Source organism: Rattus norvegicus, chromosome 17 (assembly GCF_021556685.1).
Source record: "Rattus norvegicus strain SHRSP/BbbUtx chromosome 17, alternate assembly SHRSP_T2T, whole genome shotgun sequence".
NCBI lineage: Eukaryota > Metazoa > Chordata > Mammalia > Rodentia > Muridae > Rattus > Rattus norvegicus.
In genome coordinates this window covers 85,361,364-85,377,690 of record NC_141550.1, presented here as the reverse complement: position 1 = coordinate 85,377,690, position 16,327 = coordinate 85,361,364, and the positions used below count along the sequence as shown (strand labels likewise).

The window sequence follows — 16,327 nt, the reverse complement described above, 5'->3', positions numbered from 1 at the left end:
TTAAATTCAAGTTATCAGGTTTTGCAGGGGGCACCCTTTTCACTGAGTCATCTCACTTACCTATTAATTTTAATCATTTGAGGTTTTTGTTTGTTTTGGTTTAATTTGTTGCTGCTGCTGGTTTGTTACTGTTATCAGGCAAGTCTTTTGTGCTGTATCTAAAAGTTGTCACCTTTCAGAACTACAAGACTGAAAACTAACACACATAGAACCATTTATTTAGAAGAAATGTTTCAGCAACGGAAAAGGAAAGCAAAAAATTCTGTTTAAAGGATCCTTAAGCAATCTTAAAACTCATTTTCTAACTAAATGTAGATCCATTTCCCTCTGAAAATTATTTTTGAAACTTTGCTCTTTTGGTTTATACAATTATAACTGTACTGTAAGCCACAAAATTTCTTGCTTTTGTAAATTATAACTCATAAATGTTGTTAACATTCAAGTGATTATTTTATAAATCAACAAAACTAGAAGCTTACCCAGAAAAAAAGTTACATATTTCCCTACCTTATTATATAACACACAGTGAAGAAAATTAATTGCTGAACTAACAGACAATAGAATTTGTTAGACATAAAAAGAAACTAGACTGTGGGAGCAGCCATGTTTTCTTTAGAATTTACTTTACATAGTTTTAGTCTTGTGACTCCGGCACATATTTTGTACTCATTTTAAAGCGAAAGAAAAACAGTTGTAGAGAAGTAACTGGCTAAATGTCAGAAAGCCACTTGGGAGAATGTGTAGCCTAAGCCATTGCTAATTATAATTATGCAATATTATAAATTATTTTAAAAACTTTGTTGTTTTGTTTTATGCAATTATAATTATACTATAAACCACAAATTTTTCTTGCTTTTGTAAATTATAACTCATAAATGCTGTTAATATTTAAGTGATCATTTTATACACCAACAAAACTTGAAGCTTATCCAGAAAAAAAAAAGTAAAACAGAACATCTTTCCCTTCACGTCAGTTCATGAATAAGAAGATCTCAGTTGCTTAGTTAGATGGTTCACACCAAAGCTTTCAGTCAACTCAAGGTTTCCTCAGGTCCTACATGAAGAAGACTGAGGACTCAGCAACGTTACACAGATGATATTTTAGTTCTGCGTCATAAATCTTACCCTTCACTGATGCTTCTAGTGATGAAATGTTATTAACAACAATAAATCTTATAGAGAATGTACATCAAACCACTCATTGCAAATCATAAAAGAGTCATTTTCAGATGAAACTTAAAATATGACATGACTGTTTCAATAGGATTTAAATATGCTTGCATATATATTAGACCAATAAGGAATCAAGGGACAGTACTCAAATAAAACCCCTTTTTGATATTAGAATTTATAAGAGAGTTTACAAAAGAGCAAAATGGCAAAGTGCAGGAATTTATTTATGTGAAAAAGACTCGGCATAGCAGCTGGATGTGAACAGACCAAGTTAAAACAAATTGGACAGAATATAATTAACTATCGGACTAAAATTCTTGCAATTCTTCTACCCAGGTGATGGAAAGATTCCTGAAAGGCTGTTAAATTAATTTCCTTGCAGAACCAACTGAAAGCCTAATCCTCTCCCAGCAGGAGAACAACAAAGTCCTAGCAACTGAGCGTGAAAATTCCCTAGGAAACTCAAAGCAATTTGTTCCCTGTTATGGTCGCCAATTCACATCAAAGCACCACACTGCATCCACATTTCATGGTTAAAATGAAATACATAGGTCTCGTAATCCTGGACCTTTCTTCTTTTCCTGGGTTGGGACTGGATTGGATTGCCCTAAGTAAATAGGTTTAGAGTTTAACCACATGGAACCAACGATCAAACCAAGACCAAGGCCACCCTTAAAGGATGCAGCCCAGCAGTCTGAAGTGTCCCAACCTTGGAGTGTTTCTAAAATACACACTTAAAAATACATTCAGACTTAAGCTCTAGATAGAATATCTATAGGTATAATATCATCTTTATTTGTTGTTAATACATGAGCTTATACAAATCTAGAATCTTAATGCACAGTTTCAGGATTTAAAAGATATATTTAGAGAAATTTGATAACAAGAACAAAGTTGTATCTTTTTGTATAATCAATGTTAAAACATCAGCAACCAAGTCACTGACATTTACTCGAAGTATGACTGCATGTTTATTTCTTTCTTCATTACATGATATAATTTTACGTCATACTGCTAGAACAAATTGTTGATAGCATACGAGGATGCATCTTTTACATACTATATGTATAATTGCACAAACTCCAAACTAACCCACATATGAAAGTTATTGTAATTCATTAATTCCTATCCAAAGTCTATGTGGGCCAGATGGGTTCAGGATCTGAATAGTTTGGACTTAAGATTGTTTGTATAACCTAAGGACTGTTTATTACCGGTTGCATTACAGGAAATGAGCACATGACAGTATAAACGTATTCATAGTTAAATCAATTTCCCAAATATCTTCTACTCATTTGTACCAGGTAAGTATTTTAACTCTTAATTTTCAAAAGGACACTGCGTCCCAAGTTTAATATCAGACTTTTCTGATTTGAGATTGCAGATGTATAATGATAAAATCTGGTGGGGAAGGTTGAAGGATTCTTCCCTTTGTATCTCTTTACTGGCCCATATTTCCTGCAAAAAATGCAGGCTACAGTGAGCATGAAAAAAGGATTAAAGAAAAACAGATGAAAGGTACAGAGCAGGGTCACCACCTCTGATCCACCTCTCAGGTGAATTAGGCATGTATAAGACTCTACAAAAGCCCAGGATTGTTGGAAAGAAAAGTCAAGCATGGGATAGAGGACAGAGAGCCTGGGATCAGTAGTGCAGGGTCATGTTAGAAACTGTCACCATCTAAGACCACCACAGCACTAAACAACACAAAACCACCAATCTACAACCTAATATACTTTCAGACTCAATTTGCATAGCAAAGCAAATCCAAAACTCAGACCCCAAGTAAGTAATATTAAAAAGAATAACGTCTATACTTCATTGAAATTTACTAGGGACAGTGGAGGAGAACTTCCAGTCACAGAAAGAAAGAACAGACATTTCCTATGCTCATAGTGTTTCTCAGACAGCTAGCCCTGTCAACGTCTAGTTAATAACATACACTTGATAGGTTGTTTTGATGAGTTTGAGTTTCTGTCTAAATAAAAAATGAATATATTTAAGTCATTGAATGTAGACTACAAGCAATAGAGAAAAGAGTAAATTCACCTAATTTCTGTAACCTGCTTCATGCTATGGAGACTAACACTGAGATGAATCCATGGAGGTCTTTGTGTCAAACACTTCTCCCAACAGAAGTCTTCGGCAGTTTTAACCATTAAATGTTGACATCAATTGAGGAACCTTCACTAGCTACAGAAGTCTCTAATTATTGAATCCACAGTTATGATCAAAAGGACTTTCTCTTTCAAAGCATGAAGGATTTCTCATATCTAGTTCATATCCATCGTTCCTAAGCAATAAGGAAGTAATGGCCAGCACAGCCACAAAAACAGCTATTTTGAGTAAGTTACTCAATACTAGATTTCTTTACATGAATCTATAGTTTGTTTGTTTGCTTGTTATTTATTTTTACCTCTCAATTGCTACAATGTTGTGGTTTGCCCTAGAGTTATCTGTATTTTGATGCTAACTACGCTGCCGCATAGATGGCTGCCTAGTCAAGTACTCAGGACCCAAGTGACTTCACCAGAACCTTCTCCCCATTTAATTTGTAAAATACAGGTGAAGGCAGGTACAGGATAGAAGGAGGCCTGTCATTGGATGGGAGAAAGGATGGGTGGGAGAAAAGTTTGAAGGAAGAGGAGGAGACTGGAACGGAAAGAGAAGAGACAGGAGGGAGAGGGAGAGAAGCCGTGGCAGGACAATATGGCAGATGACGTTAAGATCCCACGCTGTACCTTTACAGATTGTTACAAATGTTTTTAAGGGATGGATGTGTGTTGGGTTTTGTATGTTTTGGTGGACAATTATATCTTATAATTATAATGGATATATTTATATCCATTGGGCCAAAGGTTATTGTGTTGTGTGTTCTTTCGTGTAGCGATTTAAGTGTAAGGGAGTGTATGGCGGCCGGTCTGGGGCGCCGCAGAGTCGGGATGTGTGTTTCTGGCATGGAAACCTGCCTTGGGAACTAGATAGGTAGAGAGATTGCTGCCAGCTCAGAGAGAGGCCTTCACAGTGTGATATGGGATGGAGCAGAGCGGGTGAGACGCTTTGCTGACTGAGAATTAAGAGATCCAGCAGATATCTTAGAGCACTGAGGTGCTGGACCTAGTGGAGGATAAAAGACAACCATACTTTTTTTAAATTTTTTTATATTTTTACAACAACACTACCCCTTCTCTAGGTCTCCTCTTCCCAGACTCCCTACTCCTTATAAAGTGAATAGTCACAGAAGTTGATGTTTTTTCCATATTCCTTCTATGTTTACTGGGAGGAAGTACCTATTATAACATGCTGCCATTGGTTGCTACTCTTTCTGATGAAGGGAGCATTTAACGTATGCGAGATGGTAGCCAAATGCACCAGGCAAACTCAATTTTTCCATTTTACCTTGTCCACTCCAACTTCCTTTTGCAGAGAAAGTTGCTAGTTTCCAGAGACATGTGGTTAGTGATATTTTTAAGTTGACAAGATCAAAAATATCCCCTTAACCTGCCTGTGGGAATTATCTTGATCAATGTGATTGGTCTTGAAAGACATATCTTCCAGTGAACAAAGCCATTACCTGCCTGGGCAGGGATTCTGAAGGATAAAATGGATTCTAAGCAATAGCTTGTATTCATCTCTACTTTGCGATTGCAGAAGCCATGTAACCAGCGCCTCAGGTTCCTGCCAAGGTGGCTTTCCTGCCATTTCAGTAGAATCTGAAGCAGTGAATCAAAATCATTTATTTCTCCTTTAGTTGCTTTTGTCGAAGTATTTTATCATAGCAACAGGGGATGAAGCTACGATGCATGCATTCCGAATTTGTTTATTGTCAAGGCAAAAGGCTTCTCCTACAATGAGAACCCAGCCTTCCTCCAGCAATCAGTTACTAGCTGGGTACTATGTAGTGCAAGTGAAAAGTCCTATTTTATACATGCAGATGTGGATTTTAATAGCATCTGTGTCAAAATATTTGATATCTTTAAACTGCAGCCTCTCCCAAAGTCCTTCATAAAAGTACTTTTCTCATTGTTGCAGTTCTTTCAGGTGAGCAAACAGAAAGGCGAAAGATAATATTTGGAGTCTATGAGATCAAGGAGTGGACGCCCATAGCCCCTGGCTCAGGAGTAATGAATTTTCAACACTCCACCATTTGATCTAGTTTCTATAATTGCATCATCCAGAAAGAAGTCACAGTCCAGGAAGGAGGAACTGTTTTATCCACTTAGTGACTGATCTACAGTCCCCTGCTTTTATTATTGATCAAGAAAACGATACTGAAGGTCAACAAACACCCTGTGTTATTGGCCAGGAGCAGTAGGAAGAAAACATAGGCGCAATCCCAGTTATTTTTCTTCACCTCAGATATGGTAAGTTCATTTGGGAAAATGCACTTTTTCTTCATGTTCGACATTTTCATACACATATCCAATGAACTGGGATTGCCTTACTCACCCTGCGTTAGCCCTCCTCCTTTCCCTGTGAAGTCCATCTTATTACCTAAGTATACCATTTAGAGAAAATAAAATCCTCTCCCCATAGCAACTTAATTCATCAGCTCCCTGAGAAAATATGGGGCAACCCCAGCGTCCTTTCTATCAATGATGGATGTCAAAGGGTCCAGTCTCTTGTCGGTATCCACCGCAGCTGTGCGCTCATGGTAGCAACAGCTATGTCAATCGAAGGGGCAGCGTTTCATTACACTCGTACTCACCTCCTAGCTATAAAATCCTTTCCAAATATCTCTTCTCCCAACCATTTTATGTATCTATTTTTTTTGTTTTCTTTTTTCTATTTTTCAGAGCTGGGGACCGAACCCAGGGCCTTGCGTTTGCTAGGCAAGCGCTCTACCACTGAGCTAAATCCCCAACCCGTATCTATTATTTTTGATAGTTGCTAAACTTGTACACATAATTCTGAAAAATTCAACCAAAGTAACTATCTATTTGCCTGGAGAATAACTAATACTTACATTAATATGCCTGGCTTATTAGTATAGTAAGCATTCATTGAATATGTTATTTTGTTGTCTGAAACAATTAGTATGAAGCACCTTCCTTCTGATGCAGTGCGTTAACTCCTTATACACTTACCTGGAAAGGAAGTGTAGACTCTTCAGCTTTTGTATGGAGAGCAACTTTTGCTTGGATCCACTGAGATTCAGAGAATTGGGTCACTTCACTCTGCTTTAGCAAACTGCCATCTACTGATGTTCTTGTGAAAATGGAAAGACGGGAATGCTCTGATAAACGATACCAAAACTGCACCTATAGAGAAAAGTTTGGATATATAGATATAGATATCAATATATAACCACAAATCCATGCTATATAGATAGATAGAGATGATATATTGTGTATTTTGCCTATAATTTAAAGCAGCAAGTTGTCAATGGGTAATAAATGTTGTAGCCTGATTGCACACTCTTTAGTCTTAAATGAATGTCCCTCTCCTCAGGGCTTAGGGAACTCTGGAAGAGGAAAGCATGTAAAAGCCAAAAGGGATGGAGAAAACCAAGAAATATGGCCCTTTAAATCAACGTGGTCAGAGTACGTGTGAACTCACTGAGATTGGGGAGCCTGCAAAGGGCTTGCCTAGAGATGAAAAAATAGGCACATGTCCCCCTCACTAACCCAGAAGCTATGTCCAATTGTAAAAGAAAATTTAGTTTTCCTTAAGGGAGCCTGATTGGGGAAACTAACTATCTTTAAAGGTAGATCATATGCCCAGCGGGTCATGGCCAACAGAAAACAAACCGAATGTCGTTTTGGAGACTTCTTGTCTCATAATCTTGTATCAGGACTTTTCTTTCCATTTTTGCCTTATGTTTTATTTTTATTTTGTTACATCTTATGTATGCATTTCACTCTCTTTTTACCCTACAGGTCCTCTGGATGTATATATGACTTCCCTGTTTAGTGTTTTCATGGGATTCCAAAGTGTATGGATGAGTGGCTCTCTGAACCCATATCTGTTTCTTATGCCTGTTCTTGGGCTCTTTCCCTTCTGTATGTTTGTTTGTCATATTCTAGTATATTAGCATTTATTTTCTCATACTATGAGTATATTGTTGTATCATGGTATGTTATATTCCTTTAGAAAACTGTTTTTTAAATAGACAAAAAAGTGGAATATCTGAATAAGAGAGAAGTGTGGGGAAGAAGTGGGAGGAGTAGAGGAGGGGGAAAGGGTGATCAGAATATATACTGATTTATTTTCAATAGCAGTATAAAAGAAGATACTAGACCAGGAAGATAGATAATAGAGTAAAGGCTACTGTTGCCAATACACATGTTCAATAACCATGACCAGCTTATGTTAGCTGTCCTCTGGCTTTCATACACCCCATTCACAACTCCTCTAATGATATATAATGATTTCCTTTAAAAATACAAATAAAATATCCAAGAATATTTAAATAATAAATATGACTTCATTTTCTATGATCATAAAATGTGCAATGCCACAAAATCTTACTTTCATTGAACTTTTCATAGTTCTCCCTTTAGAAAAAGATCTGGGCACCTACATGAGTTGGTATTTTTAACATTCGTCGATATTCTAGCAATAAAGCAGATAAAAATGTGCCACAACAAAATAGGCATCAGGACATGTCTTTGCCAGCATAGTTATGAGTCTTCACTCTTAGTTCCCAGAGAAATTTCTGAGGTTCCTATCCTCTTGCTTCTTGTAAGTCTGGGCCATGTAAATCATGAGTCAAAGTTATAACACTGGTAATAATTATGTATGCTATTTTATGTTCAAACCCCAAACTAGTAAAAAACTTTCACTGAAAATTAATGTTTTCGATACAGCAAAATTATAACAAATAAGTCCATTAATTTTCCTATTATAATAGTATTGATGAGCTTGAATTTTCATAGGGCACTACTCATCAATAATTTAAGGCACAGAAAATATACTTTAGGAGGCTAGAAAATTTAAATCATTTTACTCCCTAGTCATCATTAATGATAATAGCATCTAAGGGGCCCATAGCTTAACTATTTACTGAAGAGAATAAGAGGAGTTCTCTTTTTGCTCCTAACATCAGTAGCTCTAACAAGAGCTTCAGCACCCATTTGTTCTACCCGAACTTCCGAGGCACGTTCTCAGGACCTGGTACTGTGTGAGGAAAGGATTAATCTTTCAGTCTGGGGATGATTCATTCTGTATAATTTTTTTCCAAAACTTCCATGAAATGAAGTTCAGATGCACAGCGATTTTTCATCCTACCCGTTATCACACAGAGAGCTCTAAGGCTGTAGAGACATCTTAAAGAAAAATGAAGCATTCCAAGAGGGAGCTTTTTAGCTAGTAAGAAAAAGATACATTTCTAGTGTTCTTTTTAAATTCTTCGGTTCAGAGTACTAACCACTCTGTGTCCCAATTTGTCATTATTTTCCTCTGTAGATGTAATTGGCGCTACCTGATCAAAACATCCTTTCTGATTGTCCACTTCCTCTGAGATTTTGTTGCCATGCTTGCTCAAGTTCAGACCTTGACAGGTAAATTAGAAATGTAAAGTCAAAGGGAAGTGTTTAATTAAATATCAGGCAAAGTGAGGACTTGCTTCTCAATGACAATTAAATTTTAGATCCCTGCTGTAAGTCTCACAGTGTTCCCAGCTTGGGATATGCAAAAGAGTGTTTCCAACCTGGTTGTGCAGAAGTTACTCATACCCCATCAGTACTTGAGCTGTCAAACTGTCACTCAGCTCTTCACGAGTGTGAAATCATTTTAATAGTTACTAAACATAAGTGCCAAGGAGATCCATATTCAACAGCACAGGATCTTACAAGTTATATTTAAGAGAATTTGCATTGTAGAGACTTCAATGCTTCAGCTTCATACCATGCAACCTTCCAAAGTCATTTCAAATTTAGTACTGTTGGGGGAGCAGTAACTCAACTGTACATAATACAGCTGGGGTTTCAAATAGATACTCATCGAGAGTGAAAACCCCAAGGCTCTCCATCTGGTATACATTCAATGGCAGACCACTAAGCTTTTAATTTAAAATCATGCAGCATGTTGTAAATTCCTTACAAAACCATTACAACCATTTGTGTATATATTAGGTATTTATTTAACACGTGGAAGGAAAAAGTGAAATATGTGGGCTCTTCATAGGGGTTTAGTTTCTGTAAACATTTAGAGATGAGAGAAGGGGGTAAGAAAAAAAGAAAAAGGGAAGGGAAAGAGGGAGGAAAGAATTCATATCAGATAATAGATAATGTCTTGGATGTCGTTGGGAATCCACAAGATTCAGTGGGACTTGGCAAAGATAAGGAACACTAGAATGTATGTGTCATAGCAATGGTACAGCATAGTGCAGATATTTGAACATAAATTAAAACACAGCAAAGAGAAAGCTTTAATGTCTCGCTGGTGCCGAGCATCCTAAGTGCTCAGGAACATCAAGAACCTAACGGCTACAGTTCTGAACCTAACAAGGAAGTTCCCATCATTGCAGGGCATCGATTTAAACAAAGCTGCAGAGAATGCTTAAAATTGCACCAATAAAGACAGTTGAACATAGTGTTAATACAGAGACAAGTCTTTTTAATATATGGTTTTTTTTCACTGGGGTATAATTTTAATGAAATGCAATAATAATATTCAAGACTGAATTACTGTATTCAAGAAACCTCCATTTGATAACAAATACTCCAAAGAAAGAGAGAGAGAGAAGTCAAGTGAAGAGAAGAGAAGAGGAGAAGGGAAGGGGTGGGAAGGGAAGGGAAGGGAAGGGAAGGGATGGGATGGGACGGGAAGAGAAGAGAAGAGAAGAGAAGACAAGAGAAGAGAAGAGAAGAGAAGAGAAGAGAAGAGAAGAGAAGAGAAGAGAAGAGAAGAGAAGAGAAGGGAAGGGAAGGGAAGGGAAGGGAAGGGAAGAGAAGAGAAGAGAAGAGAGGAGAAGAGCCCGAGTTTTAGACAGTAAGGTCACTGAGATATGGAAATAGCAATTTTGAGGCCAGCACAGTTTAAAAAAATCCTATGGGACAATTACATCACTGAAAATTAGAGAGAAAATTTAATTGTGGCTTAGTTTATTCTCCATCAGTGTACTGTGATATTCATTCTAATATGGATCCAGGGCTAGGGACTATGGTACGTACCTATCATACCTAGTGCTCAGGAAGCAGGAAGAACAGAGTTCAAGGTTATCCTTAACTATGTAATGAGGACATGCTCAGGCCAGACTATATAGGATAATGTTTACAAAAGTGGGGAAACAAGGCTCAGTAGTTAATAATGCTGACTGTGCTTCCAAAGGACCCAGGTTTGGTTCCAAGCACCCGCATGGCAGCCCACAGTCATCTGTAATTCCAGTCCCAAGGGGTCTGATGACTTCTTTGCCTTCCAACAGAACATGGCAGGCATGTGGTACAGAGACATACATACAGGCAAAGCACACACACATATTTTTGTTAAAGCCTGAAAATGTAAAAGCAAGCACACATACACAACTATACATTTATATGCAGTTTAGTACAAAGAGAACGCGCCTTTCCAAGTGATTGACTTCAGTAAGCCAGAGTTAACGACTGAAGTTATTTAACACCCAGTAGCTTACTTAGACTTTAAAGCCATTTCCCCCATGTTCATGTTTTCCTTTTCATTTAGTTTTAACCTGTCCTCTTTCAAAAATTGGCCTCAAGTTCTCTACTTCTTTCCTTATATCTTGTACAGTGCTTGTACCAATTTCTTTTTGTGTTAGTTTGAGGGAAAGCTCCCCCTGCCCTGAGCTCTGACATTTGAACACTGTTGCCAGTTGTCAGCACTGTTTGGGGAGGGTTAGGGGTACACAGCCTTGCTGGAGGGATCAGTCATTGGAGGTGGGTTTGAGAGGTGAAAACCTCACACCACTTTCAGTTCGCTCTCTGCTCCGTGCTTGTCATTAACGTTGAGCTTTCTGATCCAGCAGCCATGCTGGGTGCTTGTTGCTGTTTCTCTGTGGTGGACTGTGATGGACGAGAATCCCTCTGGAACCCTAAGCTCAAGTAGACTTGTTCTTCTTAAGTTGCCATTGACATGCCATTTTATTATAACAGCAAGAGAGTAGATAACGTGTTTCCCTATCTCAGGACTCCTTAGCAATGACTTTCTCGTCCTTTCTCGGGTACATTCCCTGCTCTCAGCTACCTCCGCTTTGCTTCTTTCACATCAGAATATGTATCTTGTCTGTTCTTGGTTTCTGTAACACTTGCTGTGTATTTTAGCATCAAGAATAAGAATATCTGGAATGATAAAGATAATAATTAAAATATGAGAACAGAAAAATTGATGACATTTGTAGGTCTTATAAACACTATTAGGAAGAAGTTCTCTGAGAAGAAGATTACTCAATGCTTACACATCCTTCCCCATTCCACAGAGACTTTATGGATGTTTGTGTCATTATATTTATTCCTAGTATTCTCTCTCAAAACAGACTTAAGTGTAGGTTTAGCATTGCCAGTGAATTAGAACGTCTTATATTCACTGAATTCTTTATCTAACAGTGATATACCTGCTCAACCGTTTCTCCACATTTCTCATTTAGACACATCAGAAAATATCTAAGCAGCACAACTCTGGAGAAGCACGTATGAATGCTATTCCTGACACACCATGGAATTACATTTTATTAACTGGATCTTGATATAAGCTCATCACCTTACTTTTGGAAAAATTTGAAAACCGTCAGTGAGTTTTATAATTATTACTATATCACACTTACCTATGTGTAGTAATTTTACACTGAATCATTATATAATTATAGTTTCCCTATGGGCATTTGCCCTTTATGTCTGGGAAACTTGACTCTAAGCTATTAGTGCTTTGCTAAGTGGTAGCAATTTAGGAGGTGCAGCCAAGCCTTAGAAATGGTGTCACTGGAGGGAGAACTGCTTCCTGTCCACCATGAGGTGAGAGTCAGTTCAGTAACTCAGCCACACTTCTGCCATTGTCTCTGGCTAAAGAGCATGAAGTATGGAAACCACAGCGCTGGACACTTTAAAACCATGAGTTAAAATGATGAGTCCGTCATTCCTTTATGTTCCTTTTGTCCTGTATTTTGTCATAGCGCTAAGACAAAGCAGCTAATATACTGCCTCTCACAAGCCACGCCAGTTGTTAGAGCCAACATGGGGCTAGCTTGTTGCTATTAAATTCCAGACTCAAGTGCTGTGATTAATAAAAAGTAGTAATCATCTCTGTACTGAACTGCAGAAAGAATGTTTACATTGCTTTAACCATGAGTTCTAAATGGGAGGAGAACTATTTTGATGTTTGGTTTGGTTTTTGTTTTGTTCGTTTTGTTTTTGACACCTTACACTCTAAAGCATACACATCTCAGGATTGCTGAGAAACCTATGTCCAAATATGGACGGTCCGCTCTTTGTCCTGCTTTTTCAATATGTATTTTTAAAAGAGAAAACTGTGAATTATGTTCAAATGAGGCCCCATTAAAGTAATTGCAAAATGAGTTTGATAATTAAAGAAAAACACCTTAAGCACTCAAATCTCAAGGTTCATATTATCAAGCTTTCTGTATCCAACAGCAAAATCCTAAAAGTAAAATAGTGTGGTTTTCGCAAAACAAATGTGAACTCAGAAAATATTAGTGCTCACATTAATCTCCTTCACATTCCATATTTCCTAGCTAATTATAACCAGTCATTATACTTCAACATCAACGAGAAATACTGGCTTCTGGTCTGCATGTGTTCTGTTTGTCCTATCTCTTCTTCTGAGGAAATGCGCCAACTTTCCACTAGTGGCTGAAGTGACTTTTGAAGCTTCTAAATTAAAGTCTACATTGTGAACAATGAAAGGCTATAGGAACAGTGCGCATGTTGAAGCCATGTGTTGACCATATATAAAGTACAAGGTAATTCATACAAAATGACCTTAAATTGTGCTATTAGAAAAGGTGACACAGAAGAAAGCTCATGTTCCTTTAAAGTCCTTTCAAGACCTAGCCTTAATGGTCTCAGCCTGATATGACTGTGCAGGGAGAAAATGATTACATAATTTCATGAGATGGAGGCTTTAATCATATCAAAGTGCCCAACTTGGGTTATTTTATTGCTTTTCATATTATTTTATAATGAAGAACATTTGTTCCATAAACAGAACTATTATCAATATGTTCTAAATCAGAGAATCAGGCAGATTCTCCAATTACCAAAGATGATAGGAATTTGGTTTGGTTGCTTATTCTGCAATGTTTATGAAAGTATCATATATTACCATACACTTATAAATAAGGATATTTAATACACTGAGAAGCATTAACTATTTGTATCTCTAGCACAAGTGCCTTTCCTACTAGAGAAACGGTCTCCTACGAGTGAAATATGGTATCAAGAAGCTCAAACTCTTCTCCAGCTTAAAGAAAGCTAAGATTGAAGCAGATTCATACAACAAAAGAAAACTAAATGCTTCTGCAAGTCTCTAGTGAGTTTTTGAAGCCCTCTCATTTTCCATAAATATAGGAAAACCATTAGACTAGTATCTGAAGTCACTAGGGATATGAGCTATGAGCTCAACACCAAACATAAGGAATATTATTCTCACTGAGATCCATCTGAAAATAATCCACAGCAAAGTTACTTACTTTACCAAAACCAGAAAAGTTTCCTTAACAGGAAGTGATGACAACATGGCATTCCAATGACTAACAATAATTAATGACCATCAGCAAGACCCAGTGATGAAAACCACAAGACATCTTCAGAAAGAATATATATGCACACATACATACACATTCATTCATTCACACACAGTCACACACACACACACACACACACACAGACTCAGAAAGACAGAAATACACACACATGCACACAAATCCTCACGCACATACACACAGAAACATACACATACACACACACATAAGCATGTGCGCGCGCGCACGCACACACACACACTCAGACAAAAGTACACATACTCTCATGTATACATATATACAGATATACACCATACACACACACTTACGTACCCACAGACACATAAACACACACTTATGCACACACAGATACACACACTCAAACACACATTTGTTCACACACACTCTCATACACACAGACACAGAAAGACAAACACATACTCAAAGTCTTCCACACACAGACACACATACACATAGACAGATACATACATATACATATTCAAACACACACACAGAGATATATATATATATATACATACATACATATATACACACACTCAGACACAGAGACACATACTCTCATGTATACAGACACACACCATACATACACATACTTACACACCCACACACACATAGACACACACTTATACATACACAGACACACTCTCACACACATATACAGACACAGAAAGACAGACAGACACATACACAAAGTCTCACACACAGAGAGACACATACACATACACACATACATATATAAACATACGTAGTCACACAGACACATATTCACACACACTTACAAATACCTAAACACATATATACACACAAACACAGACACATACACTCATGTATACATGCAGACACACAGAGATGCATAAACACACACCCTTAAGCATACACACAAACACACACACACACACACACACACACACATCTAGATTTTCAGTGACCTCAGTGAATTTTAAGAACATTATATACTCATAATACTTGTTTCCAAATACATGGAATGAAAGATACTACATCCTATTCCCTTTCATTTCATGACTTCCATGTCTATAACTCAGTGAATGACTTTGAATTAAACCTAAGCTAGCTTGGAAAGTACTCTTTTAATTGTGGAGAATTGCTCCTGGGGTTCCTAAAAAATCTATATCATTCTATCACATAGGGTTTAATTAAAATAAAAGAACGATAGGAACACATTGAGGGCATTTGGATAAGGTGGAAATAGAGGGGAGACCAGCAGTCGCTTTAATCTTCATTCCCACAAAGAAAAGGAAGGGGGCAAAAGTTAAAACACCAAAGCAAACAAGAAACTAAAGACAAGCTATTAAGAGCTCTGGGCACTTGGACTCAGAATTATCCCAACCTGAAAACATAATTAGATTTGTATTCTTGAATGATAAGTAACTCTTCATCAAGGACGTCTGAGTACATGGCTATTACCAAGTATTCAGAGGCATGAATTTCCTGTGAGCTTCTGGGTTAACCTTGTCATTATATTCCGGTCAGTGAAGACTTAAACATTAAGTGAAATCCTGAGACTTGGACATATGCTCAACCTCTGCAAGGGACGGAAAATAAACAGGATGGACAGATCCATGTTACTTAAGAGTTCTGTGCTATAGGAAGTCAAAGGACTATTTAGTGATACCTATTGTGTTGGCTACTGTTCTCATTGCTATGCCCAAATACATGATAAGTGTGACTTGAGTTCAGAAAGTGTTAATTGGGTTTATAATTTCTGGTAATATCCATCATGACAGGGATGCCACGCAGCATACACAGACTCTCTTTGGAGCCAGATCCATTCCATGTCTGCAGCTTTCCTTAAAGGAGACCCCACGATACTGCTATGCCCCAGATCCTGGGTTCTCCTTTTCAACTTAGGATGACCCCTCCTATCTCCTAACTCTGTCACGTGATGGATGAGAATGAGGTGCCTGAATAAATTGTGTGCTGAGGAAATAGATGGGAGTGCTCAGACAGATCTCACCGTTGTGTCCTTTCAGAATGCCAGCACATGGGATGAGGCCTCCTACAGCTGAGGTAGATCTTCCTGTATCTGTATCTGCCTTCCTGGAAACACTACCCCAGATATATCCCAAACTGCATTTCCATATTGATTCACAGACCTATCAAGTTGTCTACGAAAATCAGCCATCATTCTATGTGCCAAATACGGGGCATTGCATAATTAAATGTTCAGTTTCAAGGCCACCTGACGGAGGCACACCAATGCTTTTCTCACGAGAGACACTATTTCCAAAGTCATGGCCAAGTAACATGTACTCTGATTGAACACGGCAAACCAGACGTTTATATCCCTGGTGGCTGCACAGGTATGCTTGCTTTGTTTTCTTTTCTTCTGTCTTTGGCTGCATTCACAATCTTAAAGAACATAAAGTCTCAATAAATTTAATTGTGTGTGTGCATGTGTGTGTGTGTGTGTGTCTTTTCTCATTATTTTAGTTTTCTCTTAACAGGCATTTACCTGATTTA

General features: G+C 37.7%; 1 protein-coding gene across 2 annotated transcripts in view; it reads right to left on the bottom strand.

Annotated features, from left to right (window-relative positions):
• The window catches only part of Malrd1 (MAM and LDL receptor class A domain containing 1), a 724,504-nt gene that overhangs the window by 552,138 nt on the left and 156,039 nt on the right, over positions 1-16,327 (bottom strand). For both annotated transcript variants that reach the window (XM_087589615.1, NM_001287618.3), the window contains 1 exon segment: positions 6,261-6,434. In XM_087589615.1, coding sequence (XP_087445741.1) covers positions 6,261-6,434 — 174 coding nt within the window.